This window comes from Populus nigra, chromosome 8 (genome assembly GCF_951802175.1).
Source record: "Populus nigra chromosome 8, ddPopNigr1.1, whole genome shotgun sequence".
In the NCBI taxonomy this organism is placed as follows: domain Eukaryota; kingdom Viridiplantae; phylum Streptophyta; class Magnoliopsida; order Malpighiales; family Salicaceae; genus Populus; species Populus nigra.
In genome coordinates, this window is record NC_084859.1 from 10,326,023 (window position 1) to 10,351,294 (window position 25,272).

General features: G+C 31.5%; 1 protein-coding gene across 1 annotated transcript; it reads left to right on the forward strand.

Moving 5' to 3' along the window:
- The first annotated feature begins 13,408 nt into the window (after window positions 1–13,408).
- Window positions 13,409–14,725, forward strand: LOC133701524 (protein UNUSUAL FLORAL ORGANS-like). The gene has a single exon (XM_062125463.1). It carries the CDS (start codon window positions 13,409–13,411, stop codon window positions 14,723–14,725), a length of 1,317 nt encoding a protein of 438 aa, XP_061981447.1.
- Window positions 14,726–25,272: the final 10,547 nt, after the last annotated feature.

The following is a 25,272-nucleotide window of genomic DNA, read 5'->3' on the forward strand; positions in this document are numbered from 1 at the left end:
AATTTTCAGTAGCACTGGATGCAAAGTGACTTCACATTCTCCGTTCGCCCATCCTCTCCTGAGGTGTGCTTTAAGCATATCTTCCGGAGGGTCTAGCAAAATAGTGTATTTATTACTCTCTCCACCTTGCTTCCCTTAAAGTTGACGCTTAACTTTACAGGTGTAATTTCAGCAGCATAACTTACCATGGAAAACTTAATATTTATCAACATATTGGCATGATGATAGTAAAAATGTCAATCTTGATCATCATCATCGTCATCATAACAGGAACAGTAAAAACTTTTCCAAGCATTATTCAGCAGTGGTAATGAAATAACATAAAGCGCAAGGAAATTCTTCTCCACTGCTTGTGCATGAACTGTCATCCGATGAACACATCCATATCATGAATCCAAAGACAAGAAATGGAAATATCAAGCAGCTAGAGAACATCCCGTTACGGGTGGGTTTCCACACCCAACAGATTAGTAAAATCAAATTCCATAAGCCCCCTTTCTCTGTTGCAAAACTCTGTCGAAACTAAAAAGGCCTGAAGGATGGGGAAAGAGGTGGAGAAATGCTCAGTAAACTATGCATTATTGAGCTGAAATGGTTTTGGTTCCCAAGTCAGGCTTCCTTCTTTTTTTATCAGGAAGCAAGATTTTAATTTCCCACAAGCGCATGCTTCTGGATCCAGTCATGCTACTCTCACCACGAAACCCAGTAGATAGCAAAATGAAAAGAAAGAAGAACCGACTGCAAACTATAGACACAAAACCTTTTTGAATCTGCACGCTAAGATTGCCGAAATGCTGACGACTATTATGGAGAGAAAAATTGACCCCTCAGCAAATTCTTTCATAAATTTTAAAAATTTCATCCCACAAATTGATATAAAAAAACACGTTTCGGATACATTAAGAAATTATTTGAAACCAGGGTTGGGTTCAACAAACCAAGCGTCAGCAACACCACAACTTGATGGTTTAATAAGAGGAAAAACACAGTAAATTAAGATGTGATTTCCCAAAAGTCAAGAAAACATTAAACTAAGATGTGATTTTCCAAAAAGTCAACATAAATAAATCCAAGAAAGGCAAGAATACTTCACCTGCTCTACAGGAATTGAGTACTGCAAATTCTCATTTGTAGTTAGTTATACACCACCATATTGCAAAATATAAAAAGGGATTGAAATTTAGGGTATGATTTGCAGCATCGGAATATTCATAGATATCATCATAAGATCTTTCCAGTTTCCACATAATTTACTCTGTCTTGAAAAAGTCATGCTCCTATTTACCATTTCAAACCAGCAATGACAGGGACGTAATTCTGTCTTTTTTAAGAAAGAAAAAAATGTTTCAACAGAGCAATTTATAGATAGAAGAGATTACCTTGATATTTTTTTGTTCCCTAAACTCCAAATAGTTAATTAACTGCAAAATCCGAAATTTATAATTTCAAAATGGAGTTATTAAAAAAAAAAAAAACTTCTATAAGATTAGATGAATGAAACCAAACCTGAATGAAAAGGGAGTTTGTTTCTGTCTGTCTGCAAGCATTTGACTGCGAATGGTGTCCTCACTCCAGCAAGCTCTTATCTATCTTTTCGCAGATTTTGGCATCATCTCTTCCTCCTTTCTCGAATGGACTTTGGCATTGAGAAGCCCATTTTCATCTACTTTTAGGTGCCCGACCCCATTTGCTTGCGAGGTCATGAAAAGTCTACCATGGTGTTGATATAAAAAATTTATTTTGCCAAACCTGGACGTGTGAGTAGTAATAATATATTGGAATGCCATTATTATATTGGTAGGATTACGTTTCCATGTTAATAAAAAATTTATATGATATTAACAAAAACTGGCATTGAAAAAAATATTGTAGCTTAAGATTCGAAAACACTATTAATTAAAATAGTATAATGATATTGTTCTCATTCACACTACAAAACTTTAAGACTTTTTATATGAAACGTTAGTTATTATTAAATTAATAAAACTATCAAAATATTTTTAAAAACAAAAAATAAAATAAAATTGGATTCAATGAGCAATGTGGTATTTTCAAAATGATTTTTTTTAATTATTATCATCTAAGATAAAAAACAATTTTATATTTTGACGAATATAAAAAATAAAAAAAATTCAAAAGTACAATAAAATGACCACAATGTAAAAAGAAAAAAAAACTAGTGTCAAAAGAGTTTTTCATCTTTTTACAAAGGTCTTTTTTTAAAAAAATAAGCTAGGTGTGTGTGGGAGGCATTCATGCACTATAGGTTATGTGTGCGGTGTCTCATAGTGGATAAAAATATCTTTTTTAAGGCGGCGCGTGTAGGTGTTAGATGGTTGGTTTGTTGCCGTGAAATTTTTTTTTTCTCTCTCTCCTTCCTATAAAATGACAGCTTGTTCCTCTTTGTACTTGATATTTCAAATTCAGTCTTTATTCTTCTGATTCTTAATTTTTTTTCTTGGATCTTTTCTAAAAGTTTTATTTGTTTTCAATTTCTTCAATTAATTTCATTTTGATATATATTATTTTTTTAATTTGATCTTTATTCTTTTAATTTTTAATTTGATATAAAATGATAGCTTGACCTTTTTGTAAAAGTTTTATTGGTTTTTAATTTCATCCCTCAATCTAAATTTATGGTATTATGTTTTTCAATTTGGCTGTTTTGATTTCTATTTTTTTTATTACCCCTTTTGTAAAGTTTTATTTATTTTCAATTTTATTTGTCAATTCAAATTTATAGTATACTATTTTTACCACTTTGATTCTCATTATTTTTTTAAAAAAATAAAATTATTTTTCTTTTCAATTTCACTCTTTAATCAAAATTTTATTTTTTATTTTTTATGTCAATTATGATCCTCATTCTTTTCTTAAATTGATTTTTCTTTTCAATTTCACCCTTCAATCAAATATAAAATTTATTTTATATTTCAATTTTGATCCTTATACTTTTAGTTGCTATTTTTTTAATTTCATCATTTAATATTTGATTGAATGAAAATTGAACTTCATGATTTTTTCAGATAAAGTACTTCGAGTCTAATTACCTAAGTTACGAGTTTGAAAAGTTAGCACGGATTGATATTTTTTTTTTAAATAGAGTTTTATAATTATCTTTACATTTTTAATTAGTTTATTCTAATCTCATGATATAGGCCGCGGGTTTGGCAAGATATTCTAGGGTGACCTAACCCTAATAATCGAGGTTACATGTTTGTCATTCTAACTTGGGTTTACTAGTGTTGATTTTTTATGTTCTTTTTTTGCTCTATTTTTTTTTTTTGTATTTAATGTGAATTAAGATATATAGTTTGTCCCCCTTTGGAAAAATATTTTTTTCCCTAGGTTATTCTAATTTTTTCTTTTTAAATTTGATCTATTTATTATTGTTTCTATTTTTTTCACTCAATTAAAATAGAGCAAACTTATTCAACCCAAATCCAATTTACATATTTTCTTCTCTTTTTAAAATATATGTGTGATACTTAAATATTATGTTTTATGCAAAAAAAAATAATTTGACCCACGACAAAGCTGATGGACTGAGCTAGCTTGTGCCAAGAAGAGAAAGCAACCTTTTGATAAAAAGCTATTATTTTGGAAAGAAACTAGCTTCCATATTTCCTAAAAAAAATTATATTTTAAATGAAGAAAATAAGAGACTTACTAGAAAAATGTCATGCTTTTAATTAAGAACATGAATGTATTAATTTATTCATAATAAAAATAATTATATTTTTGAAAAATCATAAACAAAATGGGAAGGAAACATGGAATTAAAGTTGTACACGAGAGAAGCGCATGTCTCCATGGAATTAGGCTACTTGAAGGAACAGATGGTGAATAAGATCTTAGTTGATATATGGAACATATTATTCGTGGATTGCATTACCATAATCAAGGTTGAAGCTACAAAACATTTATGGTGAGGATAGCAGATCCATGACACGGTTCATCATACACATGTATAATTATAAATGATGGAGAGTAGTCTAAATTATTTTTCAGATTGAGATCTAGTTTATTTTATTTGGATTTTTATTCTTAGGTTTGATGTTTTTTATTTTGGATTTCAGTCTCATTATCGGAAAATCAATAAATATAAATGAAAATATCGAGGAAATATTTTTGTTGGTAAATTGTCGAGGAATTTTACCGACAGAAATATTCTCTCAGTATTTACCGATGGAATTACAATGGAAAAAAAAATTAAAACAAAGTAAAAAAATAAAAACGTGTTATTTTTACTAACAAAATTACCGACAGTTTTTATTCCGTTTGATGAAGAATTGAACTGATTTTTTTTCATTTTTTCTTTTTTTCAGCTCCAGTCTTTTTCTTCTAATTCTTAGTTTTTCTTTTCTTAATTAATTTTTTGTCCCACGTCAATTTACTTTGGGGAGAAAATAAATGTATAGAGATAGAACAATTATTCAAACATACCAATACTTGATTTATAAGTTTTGGTATCAAAGACTAAGTTATAAGTTTTTCTATAAAAAAAATTAATTTTCTTAAATCATTAATAAGTTTAAGATGCTTTTGTATACTTTTGAGGAGCCATGGCCGTAGCTTTTTTTTTTTTTTTTTTACTTCTCTTAAATATTTTTTGCCTCGTATCAATTTATTTTGGAGAGAAAATGAATGCATTAAGATAAAAACAATTGTTCAAACATACCGCAACTTGATTTATAAGTTTTGGTTTCAAGACTAATTTACAAGTTTTTCTATAAAAAAAAAATTGATTTTCTTAAATCATTAATTAGTTTAAGAGACTTTTGTATACTTTGGAGGACCTTATTTTGTCATTTGTATATATAATATGAATGATCACAAGGATTTTCAAAGAGAAGCTTATTTCATATAGAATATTTTATAAAAAGATATTTTCATAATTTTTTTGTGTTTATTTTATATTTATAAATTTAATTTATTTATTAGAATATATTTCCAATTCATAAAAATTCATAAGATATAATACAGAGAATAATATATAACCATAATATCTAACAATTTCAACCACATCATTGCCCCTTCACTACTATGTTTTTGTAACTTCCACCATGACATTATTATAAGCCTCATTATCAACATCATGTCCTTTCCACTTAATTATTTTATCATTATCATTATTATTATTTTTATTATTACTCATAATTATTATTATCGTGTAATTATTATTATTAGTAATATCATTTGTCCTATCATAACAAATCTTATTATCATCCCTATGATTATTGTTTAAATATTATTACTGTTTTTACATTATTATTTATCAAATATCATAAAATTTATTCTATATAAAAAAAGTTTAATGTAAAACAAACCCCACCAAGAAATATAATAGTAAGTAAAAAAATAACATTACTAGTAATATTTCCCATATGTTTATAATGAACAATAGCTTACTCTTCACATATTCTAAAACTCAATCAAACAAAGAGAGATTTTTTTACCATAATAAGAAACCTCCAGACAACAAATAAATATATGGGGAAAAGTTATAAAAATTAAATCATCTAGGTGATGACTCAATGATAAGAGCTTGGAACCAATAGGTTTGCTCCCTCTATGGTCTCAAGTTCGAGCCCCATGGTTGCTCATATGATAGCCACTGGAAGCTTACATGGTCGTTAACTTCAGGGCCCGTGGGATTAGTTGAGGTGGGCGCAAGCTAGCCCGAACACTCACGTTAAACTAAAAAAAAAGATTGCAAAAACTATCATCTAGTAGGTAGCTCAGTAATAAAAACTTGGTATTAAGAAATTTGTTTCTCTATGGTCTCAAGTTTAAGTTATGTGGTTGTTAATATAATAATCACTAGAGGATTACATGATTGTTAACTTCAGAGCCTATGGGATTAGTCCAGGTACGCGCAAATTAGCCCAGACACTAACGTTAATTAAAAAAAATTACAAAATCAAATCATTAATTAAAAAAAAAAGTCACAAAAACAAATCAAGGGTGTTCTTGGTATGCAGATTACTGAGAGTACCATGCGATCAAAGAATCATATTCTTTTCTTAATACGAGGTTGTGTCTGGTATGAGGTGGAAAAGTTTGGTTGAGAAAAATTAATTAAGAGGGTAAGGATTTAAAACTTAAGTGTTACTTAGTCAAAAAAAAAAATATGTTAAGGATGTTTAGTAAAAATTAAAAAGAATAATAGGGGATCTCAATTGAATCAACTCAAAATCAATCAAGATTGATAATATTATAAAAAATATTAAGAATGTATTTGTTTTTATAGATCGTCTCCGAGTCTATATATATGTCACCCCATCTTTCCCTGTGTCATCAAGCTTCAGACCTTTTGGTCGCCCTGCCTCGTCTCCGCCATCATGCCCTCCCGGCCCTCACCTGAAGTCTTCCACCTTCAAAAAGTTCCTGGGTTACAACCACTCGGTCCGGTCTTTAGGGCCCGATCAACCCGCCATGACCACGCCTCTAGGTCAACTTGCTTGGCCCAACCTTCGAGTTCACTAGCACCGAACCAATCTCGCGTCTGCGAGCTTCAGCCTTTGATCTGAACCCCGGGTCGTTAGGTGTCTTTGGAATCCCATGGTCCAAGCTTTAGGTGATTTAAGAATCCATCCGCCGCCGCCGCTGCATGAGAAACAGAAACGTGACGTGTTAAGTTATTGAAGCCACACATAAAATAAGATAAAAGAAGAGCCATGCCACAGCCCGCAAGACAAAACTTGTCTACCCGTACTAGTTTCTCTTGAATTCGAGAACACCCTTAATTCGAAAGTAAAATTCAAATAAAAAAAAAACCTAATCCGCTACGGAAGGTGAGATAATTAGCTAGTACATAACTAAATATTTATTTATTTATGATAATAAAATATTTATTATTTAAAATAAAATAATTCTTATTTTTAATAGTGAAAAAATATTTACATAAGTTATTTTCAAAAACAAATAAAACTATTTAATTATTTAAATCTACCACTTCAGCATGGGTAAAATAAAATAATTATTTTTATTCATGAAAGTATAAAAATATATTAATAAATACAAAATTATTCATTTCTTAGTTGTGACTTGAGAAAATTGTTATTTTTCTATGAAGCTTATAAAATAAAATAAACATAATATTCAATACAAATAGAAAAACAAATTAGCAGTGAGAAAAAATACAGCATAAATGACTTTTTTACCTAATTTAATTAATTTTATTTATCACTACATGCCAAATATAATAAATTTATATTTTATGACTTGAACATAGTTTATAAGGAATTGGATTTTTATTTTTTTATTTTATATACAGTAGGCAGTGTGAGGATATTATTGTGATTGTAGCATATTGTGATGTCATCTCTTATAATTGTTTAGTCTATTTGGTATATTTAATATTGATGTTCAGGTCAATTTATATACGTCTTAATTAATTTTATAAATTTTAAAATTAACAATTATAATTTGGTATATTTCAAACAATAAAAAAATTTATTTATATACCAGACGGCACTTTAAATGTAGGATTAACACAAATAACTTTTAAATTAATCAATTTTTTCCTCTAAAAACAAGCCCCGAATAGAAAAAGTAAACAGGGCTACAGGAAAATAAATTATCATTATTCAACAAATGAAAACAGAAACGGAAGTCGTGATTTATTACAGGAAGAAATTTCTCATTCGATCGATTGATAAATCCCCAGGTCTCTGCGATAGTTCGTGTAGTACTGGAGCAGATTCAGCAGCTATCATCGTAGCAATCACGTTTCTTCCAAGTTCTCGGACCACGGCTCTTTTACTTTTAGAACATGTGGCTCCTCTTTTGTCCATGACCTCTTTGTTTGATTTTGCTTTTGCTTTTGTCACCTGGAATGGAAACAGGCTTAATTTGACTTTGCCATCCTCAGAATTTTTAAAGGAGTCAACAACCTTACGTATGAATTTGTGCCCTTTTTTATTATTTTTTTCCGGATATAACTAAGATGAAGTTTGAATAGACTTGTAACTACACCCATGTAATTATAAGTTGTAATGGAATCTAGAATTCATGTAATTATAAGTTGCTGGTTCACAAGTATAAAAGAATAAAGATTTCTGTACATTATGAGTGGTTCCTTAGTGTTTGTCTTTGTGCTAAAATATATATTTTGACTTCTAAAATATATTTAGAAAATCTTTTTATATAAAATTATGATTTTTATGTGAAATAGTAGACCGGTTAATATAATTAGATCTAATCAGTTGATCGATTGAATAAAATGATTGGATTTTCATCTTGTTGCGTTTAACAAGAGTGACATTAATTAAATATTGTTATTCTGAAACGCGGTAATTATTTTATCACATTTGAAAATAATAATTTTTAGTAAATATTACATTTCTAAAACGCGATAATATAAAAATATATTATTTTATCAAAAAAATTTCAAATAATATATTTAAAAAAAAATCATTACCACAGTAACAATAATAAAAATTTATTATCAGCTGTGTCTGCCAAAGTTTCTTATTGTACGATAGCTTAAAAGGAAAAAAGACAGAAAAAAAGAAACTTATGGATCTAAACATGCAATTCAGCAAAATATTTTTTTAAAAAAAATTTAATGTGGATGTTCAGGCCAGCTTATACGCACATCAACTAATCTCATAGATCTTGAAGTTAATGACCATATAAATCTCTAGTGGCTATCATATAAGTAACCATAAAACTTGAACCTGAGACCATAGAAAAAACAAACTTTTTTATTCTAAAATTTTATTATTGATCCACCATCTAGATAGGTAGGAAAGTGTTTTATTGAGCCAGTGAGACATGGTCACATGAAATGTAAATGGATAGTAATGGGCATCCATCATCCATCGAAGTGTTCACACACACACACAAAATAATAATAATAATAATAATACAACGATAAACATTAAACTATTAAAGTGGGAGAGCTAGAGACGAATATATGGAGAGAAAAAGAATAGACAGCTCGTGGAAAGAAACCAGAGAGGTTACTTGAAGGAAAACCCAATTTCCAAATCCGAAGAGTTATCTTATTTCCAAAAGGAGAAGATTTCTTGAAACAAGTATTAGTTTTCCAAATCTGATCGCCCTCATTTTGTCCACTTTCTCAGACAATGATGATAGTTTAGGATTCGATGGGAACAAGACGATGTGTCGATTTTGGTACCAAGTGAGAGTTCTGACCTCGAAGATTTCTGCCTCTCTTTACAAAACCAGACAGAAGCCGAAGTGTGCTCCATGACTAGAATAATGAACGCTGCCAAGTTGCACTCCTCCTCCCTCCTGCTTTTACTGGAGAACCAAACTGAACCTTGTCAAATTAAAGCTTCTTGTAGTTCACGCCGAACTGTGTCTAAAGCCTCCATAACACAGCGATGGGACTGGACGTATGATCTGACAAACCCTTTAGTTTCAAGTACACTGGCTCACTGTGTGCTGGATATGATGTCTCGACCTAGACCAAATGATAATGATGGGGCCGAGTCTAAAATATTAGATTAATACTTAACAGGCAACCAATTTATGGTATTATTTTGTTAATGCAAATTTCAGTCGTGGAAGCTCTTCTTCGTGGATGTTTTGTTTTGCGTTTTTAATTGGGTTTGGATATATTTTAAAATTTTATTTATTTTTTTAGTTTTTTCATAATTTTATATTTTGATGTTAAAAAATAAAAAATATAAAAATATATTATGATATATTTCTAAATAAAAAAAATATTTTTAATTGTATATTTAATAATATGATGCAAAACATGTTTGACATTACGGCCATGTTTGTTTCTCGGAATTCATTTTCCAGGAAACCACTTTCCAAACTTTCCTGTGTTTGTTTGCTATTAGGAAAGTTGGTCAACGGAAAACACTTTCCGGTCAACGAAAACACTTTCCAGTCAAAGAAAAATTTGGTTTGGTTTCTAGGAAAATGTTTTCTCTTTTGGCTGTATTTGTTTTCCGGAAAGTGGTTTACAGGAAACCACTTTCCAAACTTTCATGTGTTTGTTTGCCATTAGAAAAGTTGGTCAACGGAAAACACTTTCCAGTCAAAGGAAAATTTGACTTGGTTTTCAGGAAAGTGTTTTCCTGAAAAATTTGGGCGGAAAACACTTTTTCGAAAGTTGTGAAAAATTTAGAAATGTCATTATTTGCTGATTATATCAAATTTGATCATCAAACTTTTGATTGCTATATATAATTTGTTTTGAATATTTATTTTTCAATTTCATCTCTTAAAATTTTATTTTTATATTAATTTTGGTTTTTATTTTTATAATTGCTATTTGCTTTTTCCTTATCATTTTTTTATTGAAAATTTTTATCTATCAAATTTGGTCCTTATTCTTTTGATTTTTACTTATTTTATTTGAAATAATTTATGAAATGTTAATTATTATTATTTTAATTTCTTCACCTTTCATTTTTTTAATTTTTTAGATTTGATCTCTATTATTTTGATTATTATTTATTTTATTTGAGATAATTTATGAAATTATATATTTTTTTCAATTTCATTCTCATTCAACTTTTTAATTTGTAAGATTTGTTGCTTATTATTTTAATAAACTTGAAAAAATAAAACATTAATAAGTTATTTTCCAACTCATTTTTCATAACATAACCAAATACTGGAAAGTGTTTTCCAATTTATTTTTCATTACACTACCAAACATCAGAAAATACTTTCCCGGAATTCACTTTCCTGGAATTCACTTTCCAAAAGAAAACTACTTTCCTGTAAACAAACAGGACATACAACAGTAATTGTTTTTCAAAAAAGATTTTGCTCGAAAATATTTCAAACTAATTTTTTCAAACTTTATTTTTTATATTAACATATCAAAATAATAAAAAAAACACTAAAAATTAATTTTAAACAAAATAAATTTAAATTCTTTAAAAACGGTGTTTCTGTCACAAAAACAAATAAGATCAAAAAATATTTTTTAAAAATATTTTTTACTTTAAAATACATCAAATATATATATTTTTAGTTTTATATTAACATATAAAATAATTGAAAAATAAAAAAAATATTTTTTTCAAAATATTTTTAATAGCAAATACATTTTTAAAATATACTCATGTAAAAACATAATATTAAAAAACTTTTAAAAAGTAATATGTAACTATATATTTCTTCTAATTGATGACCAAATTTATACCTGTACGTTTTCTTCTTTTTTGATCGATGTTTGTTTTGGAAGTTCTTTATTTATCAATTCTCAATTTGAATACTTCTATTTAAAATTTTTAAACTCGGCTTAATAATTAATTTTTATAAGATACAGATTACATATTTTGATTGCATCACAAAATATTATGGATTAACTTAAATTTTTTAAATTAAAATGACATTATTTTTATTAACAAAAATAAATAATTAACAGATTTTAATTGGATTTTTTTATCAAATCTTGCTAAATCAATTGAGTCACCATATTAATCCAAGTTTTTATCTTTCTTTAATTTTTCTTAAACTTGTTACTTGTAATACAATAGTTAATATTTTTATAAAAGTATTTTTTAATTATAAATATATCAAAATAATATATTATTATCTCTTTATTTTTTTGTTGCTGGATTTTACAATATTCAAATTAGTCTTTTCCCTCTATCAATTACCCAATGCTCACAAAACTTTTTTTTTAGATTTTCTTCTTTGATTTTTTTTATTTTTAATTTTAGAAAATTTGCCAATATGAAAACAAAAAAAAGGGTTAAAAATTACAAGAAGTTAACCAAATCATGTTGAAATATAATTTGTAGGAAATTTTTATATTTTTTGAATTTTTGAAAAAATAATGAAAATGAGCGGTGAAAATCAAGTTACATTATGACCCCGTTTGTTTGCTGAAAAATAGTTTTTTTTTTGTGAAAGTGAATTTTAAAAAAGTAAATTCCAAAAAAGTGAATTATTTTTCTATATTTGGTAATGTAATGAAAAATAAGTTGGAAAACACTTTCCGGTATTTAGTTATGTCATGAAAAATAAGCTGAAAAACAACTTATTAATATTTTATTTTTTTCAAGTTTATTAAAATAATGAGTAACAAATCTTACAAATTAAAAAGTTGAATGAGAATGAAATTGAAAAAAAATATAATTTTATAAATTATCTTAAATAAAATAAATAATAATCAAAATAATAGAGATCAAATTTAATAAATAAAAAAAATTAAAAGATGAAGAAAGTAAAATAATAATAATTACTATTTCATAAATTATTTAAAATAAAATAAGTACTAATCAAAAGAATGAGGACCAAATTTTATATATAAAAAATTTCAATTAAAAAATAATAAAGAAAAAGCAAATAACAATTATAAAAATAAAAACTAAAGTTAATATAAAAATCAAGTTCCAAATGATAAAATTAAAAAATAATATTCAAAACAAAATGTATATAGCAATCAAAAGTTTGAGAATCAAATTTGATATAATCAACAAATAATATAACATTTTTAAATTTTCACAACTTTCAAAAAGTGTTTCCGTCCAAAATAAAATAAAAAATTTCTTAAAAACCAAACCAATTTTTTTTTAACCAAATTTTTTATTTTATTAATTAATTTTTTTAAAAAAATAATTTTCAAGAAATTATTTGACGTCTAATAAACGAGGCCTATATGAAGTCAATTTCTTGTTCCATTGGATCCTCTAGTAATTGAAGAAGAAGAAAAAAAGAAAAAAAAGAAGAGATATATAAGAGTAGATATATAAGATTGTTCAGAATTCATGACCAGTGAATAATCACTGACATTAGCAAGCTCTCACTTCATCATGTCTTTCCTACCTCGGCCTTGTCATGGAAACACTGAATTGATAGAGGGGCGAAGATAAAACCATCAGAATCACTGCATTTTTCACCAAAAGATAAAAATACAAAGTGAAGAAGTAGCCAAGGTCTCAGCTTTCCTTTCCCATTTAAACACTTGGGAACAAGCCAATTCCATTCAAAACCCTAGAAACATGTTCTTTTTTCTTTCCTTCTGCTACTTGACTTTAGCGTTTTCTCCCTTCACCTTCGTCTCTCCATCTCCATTGAAGAAACAAGATAGATACCTTCCCAAATGATTGCATGCAGTCTTACGCTGCTACCAAACCAAAACACAGCCCTTTCTGTTCGCTAAATAATGAAAATGGTTTTTTATGCCGTAGTACCTCAGGTTTTCTCTTTAGTTGCCTGTAAGATAGAGCAGTGAAAATTGCGTGTTAAAAAAATTATTTATAATATTAATACATTAAAATAATTAAAAACGCAACTTTAGTTGTTGACTTCGATGAACTTAAATCCATCGCTGGCCTTTCTTTAATTTCTCCTTGAAAAGAGTGCTAAAATCGAAGTCCTTTCAAACCTTCTCCATTTCTTTCTCCAGGCTTAAAAAAAAAAAAAAACCAGATAGTCCTTTTAGCCTAGCTGCTCTTACATGGAAGGTGCTTTCAACAATTCTATGCTCTTACCCTTCTCCTACACTTTCACTCCTGGCACTAGCAGTACTAGTGTTACAGTTAGTGTTACCAGTCCTTGGATGGACACCAGGATATGGAGCAAACTCCCACAAACGCTGATCGATCGTGTTCTCGCCTTTCTTCCTCCTCCAGCCTTTTTTAGAGCTCGTTGTGTCTGCAAGAGATGGTATGGTCTCTTGTTCTCCAATAATTTTCTTGAACTCTATATCCAGATATCACCACGCCGCCACTGGTTCCTATTCTTCAAGCACAAAAGCCTAAAAAGCTACATCTATAGAAACAACAATAGCACCAGTGATAGCGGCGGAAAAACTATGACAGCCAATATTTGTGAAGGATACCTCTTTGATCCATATGATATTGCATGGTATAGAATTTCTTTTTCCTTGGTTCCATCTGGGTTCTCTCCTGCTGCTGCTTCTGGTGGCTTAATATGTTGGGTCTCAGACGAGGCTGGTGCAAAGAGTATCATTCTATGCAACCCACTTATTGGTTCTCTATCTCAGTTGCCACCAACTTTAAGGCCACGTCTCTTTCCTTCAATTGGCTTAAAAGTTGGGCCATCCTCAATTGATGTGGCTGTTGCAGGTGATGACTTGATTTCTCCATACGCAGTCAAGAATTTATCCACTGAAAGCTTTCATATTGATGCCGGTGGGTTTTACTCACTATGGGGCACTACTTCTTCTCTTCCAAGGCTTTGTAGCCTTGAATCAGGTCAAATGGTTTGTGTTGACGACAGATTCTATTGCATGAATTACAACCCGTTTAGCGTTTTGGCTTATGAAATAGCAGCAAACAGTTGGTGCAAGATTCAAGCTCCAATGCGGAGATTTCTACGCTCGCCAAGATTGGTTGAGAGCATGGGAAAACTCATTCTTGTTGCAGCAGTGGAGAAGAGCAAGCTCAACGTGCCAAAGAGCTTGAGACTTTGGCGCTTGCAACCTTGTGGAACAACATGGATAGAGATTGAAAGGATGCCACAGCAACTTTACTTACAATTTGCGGAGCTGGGAGGTGGTCATGGGTTTGATTGTGTTGGGCATGGTGAGTTTATTGCTATCATTATCCGAAGATCGATCAAGGTTTTGTTGTTTGATATCTTGAGAAAGATGTGGCAGTGGATTCCTCCTTGTTCTTGCATTAATGGAGCGGGAGATGATGATGATGATGATGAATTGCATGGTTTTGCTTACGAGCCTACAGTCACCACCCCAGTAACAGGCCTCCTTGATCAGATCACAATTCCAATATTCCAGTCCTTTACTAATTAATTGGCTAGCAAATAATAGCTGTGGTTGTAAGCGACATAAGAGAGTAGTACTAGTTATAGTGTGATTATGATATTCTAGCAAGTAAATGAGAGGTCACCTGAAGTACTTGCTATATAATATTCAGGTGAAGGTGAATCTGATAGGCTAATCTTCATGTCTCCGTCTCGTACGTATTATTGTATTGCTTAATTAATTAGCCTTTATCTAATTAATCTGTCTAATCTGTTTTCTGCTACCGTAATCTCATAACTTGAGGGTTTGCTTTGACATTTTAGATTTAGGAGCAGTTTTTGGAATTTCAAATGATGTTTTATGAAAATTTATTTATTTTTATTTAATATTTTTAAATTATTTTAATTAGTTTATTAAAAAAATATTTTAAAAAATAATCATTTGAAACAACTTTTTAATATTCATTTATATACATGATTGGGGCTGAATTTAATCGTAATCACAGATTTAATCTTGTTTGGTTAATAAAATTAGTTGAATGATTTCTGACAAAAATTCTCTTTTGGATTTCGGTTAAAACTAAAATTTATAATTTTTTTATTCAATTAAAAAAAGCTACTACAGTGCCCACAAATACATAAAAGTTCAAGTTTGTTTTTATATTTTAAAAGTGCTTTTTTTTAGTGTTTTTGAATTATATATTTTAATAATACGTTAATTTTAAAAATAAAAAAATATTATTTTTAAATAAAAACACATTACATTTCCAAACAATCCGAACGAAAAGTTTATTAGCCTTCGTATTTGTTTCTTCAGTAGTCAGAAACAGGACCTCCATAGAACACACACAACCAAAAAAAGAGCGGCACAAGGCATGCGAATGCTTTATGAAATCGGAAAAATTAATTTTACAGCGTCTTTGGATTAAAGTCAAAGGCACACCCAAACCATATAAAAAAAAACGTTGCTGGAAAAAAGATTTTGTAGTGATTTTAATAGAATGCATATAAAAAAATTCAAAAATAAATGATTTTCCACGAAACATGCATTTGCTTTGATTAAACGTGAAACACAAAGTATTCTTTTTATCTTAATTTTTTATTTCCCATATTTTTCTGGAAATCCCCTTCCATTCATGGGACTTTTCAACTCGTAACTTATGTTTATACACATAAACATGCTTATATAAATTGCACTGGATCGACAGATTTTACCAATGAATTAAAACTGACATCAGTTTGGTTTAAGGAAATGGAACACTCCTGTAATTAAAAAAAATATTAAAATTATTTTTTATATTTTTTTATTTAATACTAATACATTAAAATCATCTAAAAATATCAATTTAATATATTTTTAAATAAAAAATTATTTTAAAAATTAACCCCAACACAAAAACAAACACTCAACTTAACTAGTTAATTGAATTAAGAAATAAAAGTACATGCATAACTTAACTAGTTACTTAAATTAAGAAATGGAAGTACATGCATCAATGGACGTAGAACTCAATTATTATTGTAATAACAATTATTTTTTTATTTTTTTTATTTTAATTTTTAATATTAATACATTAAAATAATTTTAAAAATAATAATAAAATTTATTTTGATTACAATCTCAAACCTCCTCGTGACACTCACACCTCTCAAAAGAAAAGACCTACTTTTACCACTAAGAAATGAACACTTGACCTAATGCTCTATCAAGATGCATCTCAATCAACACCACTAACATGACTTTATCATCATATTTCAATAATTATATTATTATATTGCAATGATTTGGCTTTGCCGATTGAATGTAAAGGAATAAAGCCTGATGATATGGATGATGCAAAATGAAAGGGACTTAATAGAAAGACTACCGCTAATGTTAGAAAATGGGTATCTTCTAAGTTCATTAATCATATTTCTCAAGAACATGATTGCTATAAAGTTTGGAAGATGTTGGAAGAAACATTTGTCAAGGAGAATGCACAAAACAAGGTTTTTGTAATTAGAGACCTTGTGAATTTGAAGTATAGAGATGGTGAAGATGCTTCAGTGCATATAAATGTATTCCAAGGGTTCTTGAATCAGTTGTCATTGATGAACCTTGAGTTAGCCGATGAAATGCAAGCATTAATCCTATTGAGTTCATTGCCGGATAGTTGGGAGACTTTGGTAGTGTCACCTAGCAATTCTACTCCGAATGGAAAGCTCACTTTGAAAACAGTGAAGGATTGTATCCTCAATGAAGAGAAGAGGAGGAAAGGGACAAGCACTTCCGAGTCTCATGCACTTGTTACAGAAAATCGAGGGAGAAGTCAAATCAGGTTCTCTCACGGCAAGCAAGATGGAGAATCCAGCAATAGAAAAGGCAAATGGAAGCCAAGAGGAAGATCTCAGTCAAGGAAGGGTTTTAAGTGTTATTATTGTGACAAGCCTGGGCATATGCAAAAAGATTGCAGAAAGTATAAAAGAGATAAAAAGGGTAGAGATGAAGACAAGAATGAAAAGAATGGTACAGCTGCAGGTGTATCTGATGGTGATGTTGCCATTGTGTGTGATGATGGTTGTGTTAATCTTGCATGTCAAGATACCATCTGGGTTGCAGATTCAGCAGCTTCTTACCATGTTACACCCCGACGTGATTTTTACACATCCTACACTGCTGGTGATTTTGGTCAAGTTAGGATGGGAAATCAAGGGATGGCCAGTGTTGTGGGCATTGGAGATATTTGGTTGGAAACCAATACTGAGTGCAAGTTGCTACTCAAAGATGTTAGGCATGTGCCTGAAATGCGCCTACATTTGATCTCTACTGATACTCTTGATGAAGAAGGCTATCACAGTTACTTTGGAGATGGTAAATGGAAGCTCTCCAGAAATTCCCTAATTGTTGCTAAAGGGAAGAAGATGGGTCTTTACATGTCACAAGCCAAGGTGATCAAAAGGGAGGTGAATGCAATTGAAGATTGCTCTACTGATCTATGGCATAAGCGGCTTGGACATTTGAGTGAGAAAGGCCTTGGCATCCTTGCCAAGAAGAACTACCTTCCATTAAAAGGTATGAACTTGAACACATGTACTCATTGTTTAGTTGGTAAACAACATAGAGTTGCATTTCAAAGATCACCTTCACATAGAAGGTCACATGTTCTTGATTTAGTTCATACTGATGTTTACTCTATGATTGATAAGTCTCTTGGAGGTGCATTGTACTTTGTTAGTTTTATTGATGATCACTCCAGGAAGATTTGGGCCATTTGTTTGAAATCTAAAGATCAGGTGCTTGATGTCTTTAAGGATTTTCATGCCAGAGTTGAAAGAGAAACTGGTAGAAAGCTGAAATGTGTTCGAGCAAACAATGGTGGTGAATACAGGGGTCCTTTTAAGAAGTACTGCAGGGAACATGACATCAAGTTGGAGAAGACAGTTCCTAAGACTCCACAGCAGAATGGAGTGGCTGAGAGAATGAACAGAACAATTGTTGAAAGAATTAGATGTATGCTCTCTCATGCAAAGCTGCCTAAGTCCTTTTGGGGTGAGGCAATGAAGACTGCAGTTGCCATGATCAACCTTTCTCCATCAGTTCCTTTTGAGTTTGATGTTCCAGATAGAGTTTGGAAAGGAAGGGATGTTTCTTATGCATACTTGAGAGTGTTTGGATGTAGAGAATTTGTACATGTTCCAAGGGATGAAAGGTCTAAGCTTGACAGCAAGACAAAACAGTGTATTTTCTTGGGCTCTGAAGGTGATGAGTTTGGTTATAGGTTGTGGGATCCAAAGGAGAAGAAAATTGTAAGAAGCAGAGATGTTATCTTCTTTGAAGATCAAACCATTGAAGACTTTGAACAGAAGGAGAAAACAGAGTCTACTACTTTTATTCCATCTAATTCAAATCCAAGACCTACTCCACAGTTACCTTTGATGTCTGCTAATCATGGGGGAGACTTGCAAAATGATGAAAATGATGGTTTTCTTAATGAGTCATTAGTTGGTGATCTTGAATCAGCTAATGATGATATTGATGTTATTCCTGAACATGTTATGTAGGAAGCTCCAGATGAGCCACAATTGAGGAGGTCAACAAGACCTCGCCAACCTTCCACCAAATACTCTCCTCATGAGTATGTGCTGGTTACTGACGGGGGAGAACCAGAATGTTTTGATGAAGCTATGTCATATGAGAAGAAAATGAGTGGTTGAAAGCAATGCAAGAAGAGATGAAATCCTTGCATGAAAACCATACCTTTGAGTTAGTGAAGCTTCCTAAAGGTAAGAGAGCACTCAAGAATAAATGGGTGTTCAGGTTGAAAATTGATGAACATTGCTCACAGCCAAGGTACAAAGCAAGATTGGTTGTGAAAGGTTTCGGTCAGAAGAAAGGTATTGATTTTGAAGAAATCTTTTCACCAGTGGTCAAGATGTCTTCAATCAGAGTTGTGCTTGGCTTAGCTGCTAGTTTGAATCTTGAAGTTGAACAACTTGATGTGAAAACTGCCTTTCTCCATGGTGATTTAGATGAGGAGATCTACATGGAGCAACCTGAAGGGTTTGAAGCAAAAGGTAAAGAGCAGTTAGTTTGCAAGTTGAAAAAGAGCCTATATGGGTTAAAACAAGCTCCAAGACAATGGTACAAGAAGTTTGATTCTTTCATGGTGGATCATGGTTATGACAGGACCACTTCTGATCACTGTGTATTTATGAAAAGGTTTCCAGATGGAAACTTTATTATTCTCCTGTTGTATGTGGATGATATGTTGATTGTTGACCATGATGCTAAGAAGATTCAGATTTTGAAGGAAGAGTTAAGCAAGTCTTTTGCAATGAAAGACTTAGGACCGACAAAACAGATTCTTGGTATGAAGATCACACGTGACAGGAATAAGGAGAAACTTTGGCTATCTCAGGAGAGATATGTCCAAAAGGTACTTGAGAGATTCAACATGAGCAACTCCAAACCGATTTATTCTCCACTTGCAAGCCACTTTAAAATAAGTTCTAAGCATTGTCCTTCAAGTGATGAAGAAAGAGATGAGATGGAAAAGGTTCTTTATGCATCCGCAGTTGGTAGCTTGATGTATGCCATGGTTTGCACAAGGTCAGATATAGCTCATGCAGTTGGTGTGGTTAGTCGGTTCCTCTCCAATCCTAGTAAAGAACATTGGTCAGCAGTGAAATGGATACTCAGGTATCTCAAAGGTACTTCTAGTTTCAGCTTATGTTTTGGTAATGATAAATCTGTGTTGGATGGATACACAGATGCAGATATGGTTGGTGATGTTGATTCTAGAAAGTCCACATCAGGATACTTGATGAAGTTTGCAGGGGGAGCAGTCTCATGGCAATCAAGGTTGCAAAAATGTGTGGCATTATCCACTACAGAGGCTGAATATATTGCTCTTATTGAAGGGGGCAAAGAGTTGTTATGGATGAAGAAGTTCTTACATGAACTTGGCCTAGTTCAAGAGAACTTTGTGTTGCACTGTGATAGTCAAAGTGTAATCCATCTCAGTAAGCATCCTACTTTTCACTCTCGGTCAAAGCACATTGAGGTTAGATATCAATGGATTCGAGATGCTATGGAGATGAAGTCATTTGTTGTTGAAAAGATCCATACCGATGACAACGTGTCATACATGATGACCAAACCTCTACCGAGAGAGAAGTTTGAGTTTTGCAGAAGGAAAGCAGGCTTGTCAGAGCCTCCTAAATTGAAGCTTACATGTTGATCGCCAGTATGGCGAATTCCTCACATGGTGCGTGAGGGAGAGATTTGTTGTGTGGTCCTGCACCATGTGATGGGAGGACCATCACATTAATTAGTAAGAGACAGCCTTGCTGTCTCTTTAAATTAAATGAGCTGCCATTGTAGATGGCAGTAGCAAAATTTGAGAAGAAACAGAGGAGAAAAACATGAGAAAGAAAGAAGAGGAGGCAGCAGAGCAGTCTGTCTTCTTTCTTTGATTTACAGTTCGTTCACCGTTGGATCGGGCTGAGATTTTGACAGAAGCTTCTAGACACGTTCCTCTTCATTCTGGATGGTTAGATCGAAGATTGGTGGTGTGGAAGCTGACCGTTTTGACAGAAAACGGGGCTATCAGTATTGTGAGTTTTTCTCAAATAATTCTCCTTTAATCTTGTTGTAATCCGAGAATAAATAGTTCTTGATGATATATATGTTGTAGCCCTTAGTTGAATCTGAGGAAGAACAGTTGTGAACCCATTATTTGTGATAGTGGAAGTTTTTAGGTGGACTACAGTCCCATGGTTTTTCCCGCATCAGGTTTTCCACGTAAAAATCTTGGTGTTGATTTGTGTGATTATTTGCATTATATTTGGTCATTGTTTAATTCTGTTTTTTACTGCACAAAGAGGGAAAAGGATTGGGACTTGTGAATTGTGAATTGTATTCCGCTGAATTGATCCGGTTAGTTGTCTCGAGTTTTCCCAACAATAAATGACCTTACCGGTTTCCTGCTAACCGATTATAATAACACTGTGCATAACAGCACGGTGTATACTTGTCACCCACAAATATTAATCTTTTTTTATTAATGTTGGTGTTTGGGCCAATTTATGCGTACCTCGATTAATCCAACGGGTCTTGAAATTAACGATCATTTAAGTTTTTAGTGACTATAAGATTTGTGAAACTCGACTAGTAACCTTCAAGGATCAAACTTAAAGTCTGATAAGTTAAGTTATACCCTTCAGAATTTTATTTTTTTTAGTTTAACGTGGGTGTTCGGGTTAGCTTGCGCGCACCTCGACTAATCTCATGGGCTCTGAAGTTAACGACCATGTAAGCCTTCAGTGAGCATCATATAAGCAATCAAATGACCCTAAATTAATTTATTTTTTTCTAAGCCAAGTGGAGGTCGATCAAGGATGGCACATACGGTAAGATGACAATGTGCTGTCCATAAAATTTGCATTTTTTTTTACTTTTCCTTTTCTTTCATTTTGTGTTTTTGGCATCACAGCCCCAATTAGTTGCTTCCTCCTCCCTTCATCCATTGTGTTTTTGAGCTTCGCCGGAATACATAGTTTCTTCAACTGAGGAAAGCTACGGCAGCATCACAATATATGGCAGCCCAGCTACTAAGAAGGTGCGCATTCCAAAGAATTATAATGTTAGCCTTCATACAAAGTTACAAAAGAAGTACAAAATCTCGGGGGATATTGACTTGGCATCACAAAATTTGCAAATTTGTGTTGGCTCTATCTATCCATTCAAAAAATAAACATGCTAAAATAGAACACAGAAAAACAAACACCATATCTTCATGTATTTCAGTTTACAATTTTGACTCAAAAAATAAATAAAAAAGTATTGTTTTGATATATTTTTAAATATTTTTTAAAAACAATTAGTAAACAAGCTCTGAGTCAAACATGGAGGATGAGGTGCCGTTCCCTGTTGTACATGCATGGACCTCAGCTCTTCATTAGCTTCAACGCCTATCCTCCTGTGTGAATAAACAATGGATGCTAATAAGAGCAAGTACGGTAATGACTCTTAAGGATGGATGACTGCTACAGTGACTTCAAATAATTAATGGTTAAATCTCCTTCTTTGTTACGTAAAGGTAAATGCATTGTTTCCGTTTATCTAGTTCAGTCACGGGAAAAAAAGAATGACTAAAGTAAAAGTTACTTCATGTCATAAAAAAAATTTATGGATGTTATCACGTTTATTTATTTATTTATTAATATTAATATCTGGACTAGTTGTGTATATCTCAACTAATTTTATAAATTTTAAAATTAATAGCCATATAAATCAGTATTATCTTTATAATTTATAAAATTTAAATTAATAATTTTTAAAAAACAAACTCTAAACCTAATTAACCATTTAAATTCTATTCTTATAACGCTTAATTCGAACGTAAGAAGATGTGTAAGAAGATGTGAAAGCAGGAATGCCAGCACCCACCGAAAAGATAATTTGGTGGTTGGCACTCTGTCCCTAGTTTTACAAAAACTTATTCTGGATGGATGCCGCGTGCGTAAAGTTTCTTGGATTGCCCTCATATCTTCTAATCCAGCGCCTTACTATTTTATTTTTTATTTTTTTTCAAAGAAAGGCATCCATCTTAGCGTTCCCATCTCAGTTCTTGCCAAATATGCATGAAGATAGCCACCTTGAATAGAAATTTGCAATGAAAGATGCAAAGAGAAAAATAGCAGTAAGTAATCCTAGAAATGGAAGTAGCTTCCCCAATTTTTTTATCCCTTAGTTTAGGAGTGGTGAAGTGTTGTTCAATCCTAAGAGAACCATCTCTGAACTCTTTCCAATCCATCAACTGATGTTAAATGCCATACGGGATTTCCTGGAATGGATAGGGTCGAAAAAGCCTTCATTAAAATCCTCATGGTTTGTTTTTGCATAGACACTGTATTGTTTTATATAATTTTAAAATTCTATTTTTGTTTGTAATTTTTTTTTGATGTTTTTGAATCGTTTTGATATGTTAATAAAAAATTAAATTTAAAAAAATAAAAAAATTATTTATATATATGTCTACGTAGAAAATCTTTGAAAAATAACGGCTATCACAACTTCAAACACTACTTAAAATTCATTAGGAAATGCGGTGAAAATTGCTTTTTAAAGTGTGTTTTTCTATTAAAATAATATATTTTTAAAAAAATTTATCATCATGAGATAGTAATAATTAAAGGAAAAAAAAAAGAACGGTAAACTTGAATCTGCCAGTAAAATGGCTGCCTTTTGCACCCAAAATTTGCAGAAAGTAATAGATTGGGTCAACATATGTTATTTATAGAACTGAACATATTATGGTATGGTGAACTTTACCGACAAAATGAGTGTTAATAGCAAAGCATAAAACTGAACATATGTTATCATATTTTGAACTCCGCAACGACCTTCAACAAGCCTTTCTTTCTCTCAACTAGGCCAGTCTTATTCATACACAACCCGCTTTTGTTTTGGGTTTGCTTGTGCTCCCACGCATTTTATCAATCAATCCAACCACTCTTGAATAAGGTTAGCTTACACAAGCAGAATACTAAAATTTTGACAATGACAAGACATTACTACGCCTCTCTAGAAATAGTTTAGCAAGCTTTTGATGTTTTTTATAACAATAATTACGAACTATAATGAACTAAGGCAAGATCTTCTTTTGCTTCTTCCTAGTTTTAATTCTGTGTAGGCTTCTTTTCCCCTGAACCTAACCTAGAGAGTTCCCAAGACTTTTTCCTCCTTTGGGCTGGGACCTTTGAAGGATTTGAACATTATTTTTTTCTTTTCGTCAATCATGTATGACACGTAATGAATTCATACATTTTTGGGAATATTATGATGTTCATCCTTAGAAGTGTTTTAAGTGCAGCGCTTTCAGTGAAACTATTGAAAACAAATGTATTGGGGAAACAATTGTAAGATCTGCTACTAGTTCATGACCTTAATGGCAGACACATGTTATACAAGGCCTAGAAAAACCCATGGTATTGCAACTGCAGGTTAAAACCATGGTTACAGTTACAGTTACGAGGCTGATGTTCAACAAATGCTGCTGACATGCTACGCCCACCTGTGAATATAAAAGGGTGTACGTATAGCATGCAAAACAGTGACAATTGAGAATGTTATGGTGGCAAATTGAGAAAAAACCCTAATTGTTTAAGCGCAACTTCTAATTTTCAATCAACAAAAAGGAGAACATAATTGGGAATACCCTTGTAAAATAGATTTAAAATAATTACTATATCTCCTGACAGCACACCAACAAGAATGCAAGGATAAAACTTGTTTTGCTTGCAGATTAACTTGGTAATAAGTATCAAAATAACTAGAAAACACCACATAAATAGCATGCCGTCGGAAGCACAAGAGACCCAAAAGCCACCATTTATAACAAGAAACAACTCGATACATATAAAATACATCCAATTATGATACTGGGCATAATTTTAAAGCAAAGCAACAGCCTCTCTTTAGGATTATTTGGCAAAAAGTTAATCTGACAGCCAACAACAAATGTACAGGAGGAAATGATTGGCTCCTGATAAAAAAACTTGAATTCCTGGCTAATGAGTGGCCCTTTCTTTTACATTTTTAAAGCAGCCAGTATCAGTATTCATCCAAAAGAATACTTTATGATTCATAAATGATGGCAGAAGAAGGCCATGTAGTCACATCAGATTTCCTTTTCTAGGACGACTTCCTCAGTTTTTAGCCAAGGATTTAATCTGCTTATGATGATTTTATTGACCATAATTTTTGCTCTTTCATGCAGATGAAACCATACATAATGCAGTTTATTAAATATACACAAACGAAAAGTTAATAAAGTTAATAAATCAAAGCCATGAGACACACTATTTGAGTGTCTCCATTTGTCATCACTCCCAACACTTCATGTGTGGTGGTATTTGTCTTCCGTGACGCAGCACAAACCTTTGCCCCAACCTGTGCATATGCGATGCTTATCCAAACAGTTGTCAGATGAATTTCGTGTTGTAAAAGAACCAGGAACCTTGCAAATAATACTAGATATATTAAGATAAATTACACAGGCACGCAGGTTCACAAAGAGAGAAGACGCCCTCTTTCTCTCTAAATTGTCTGCT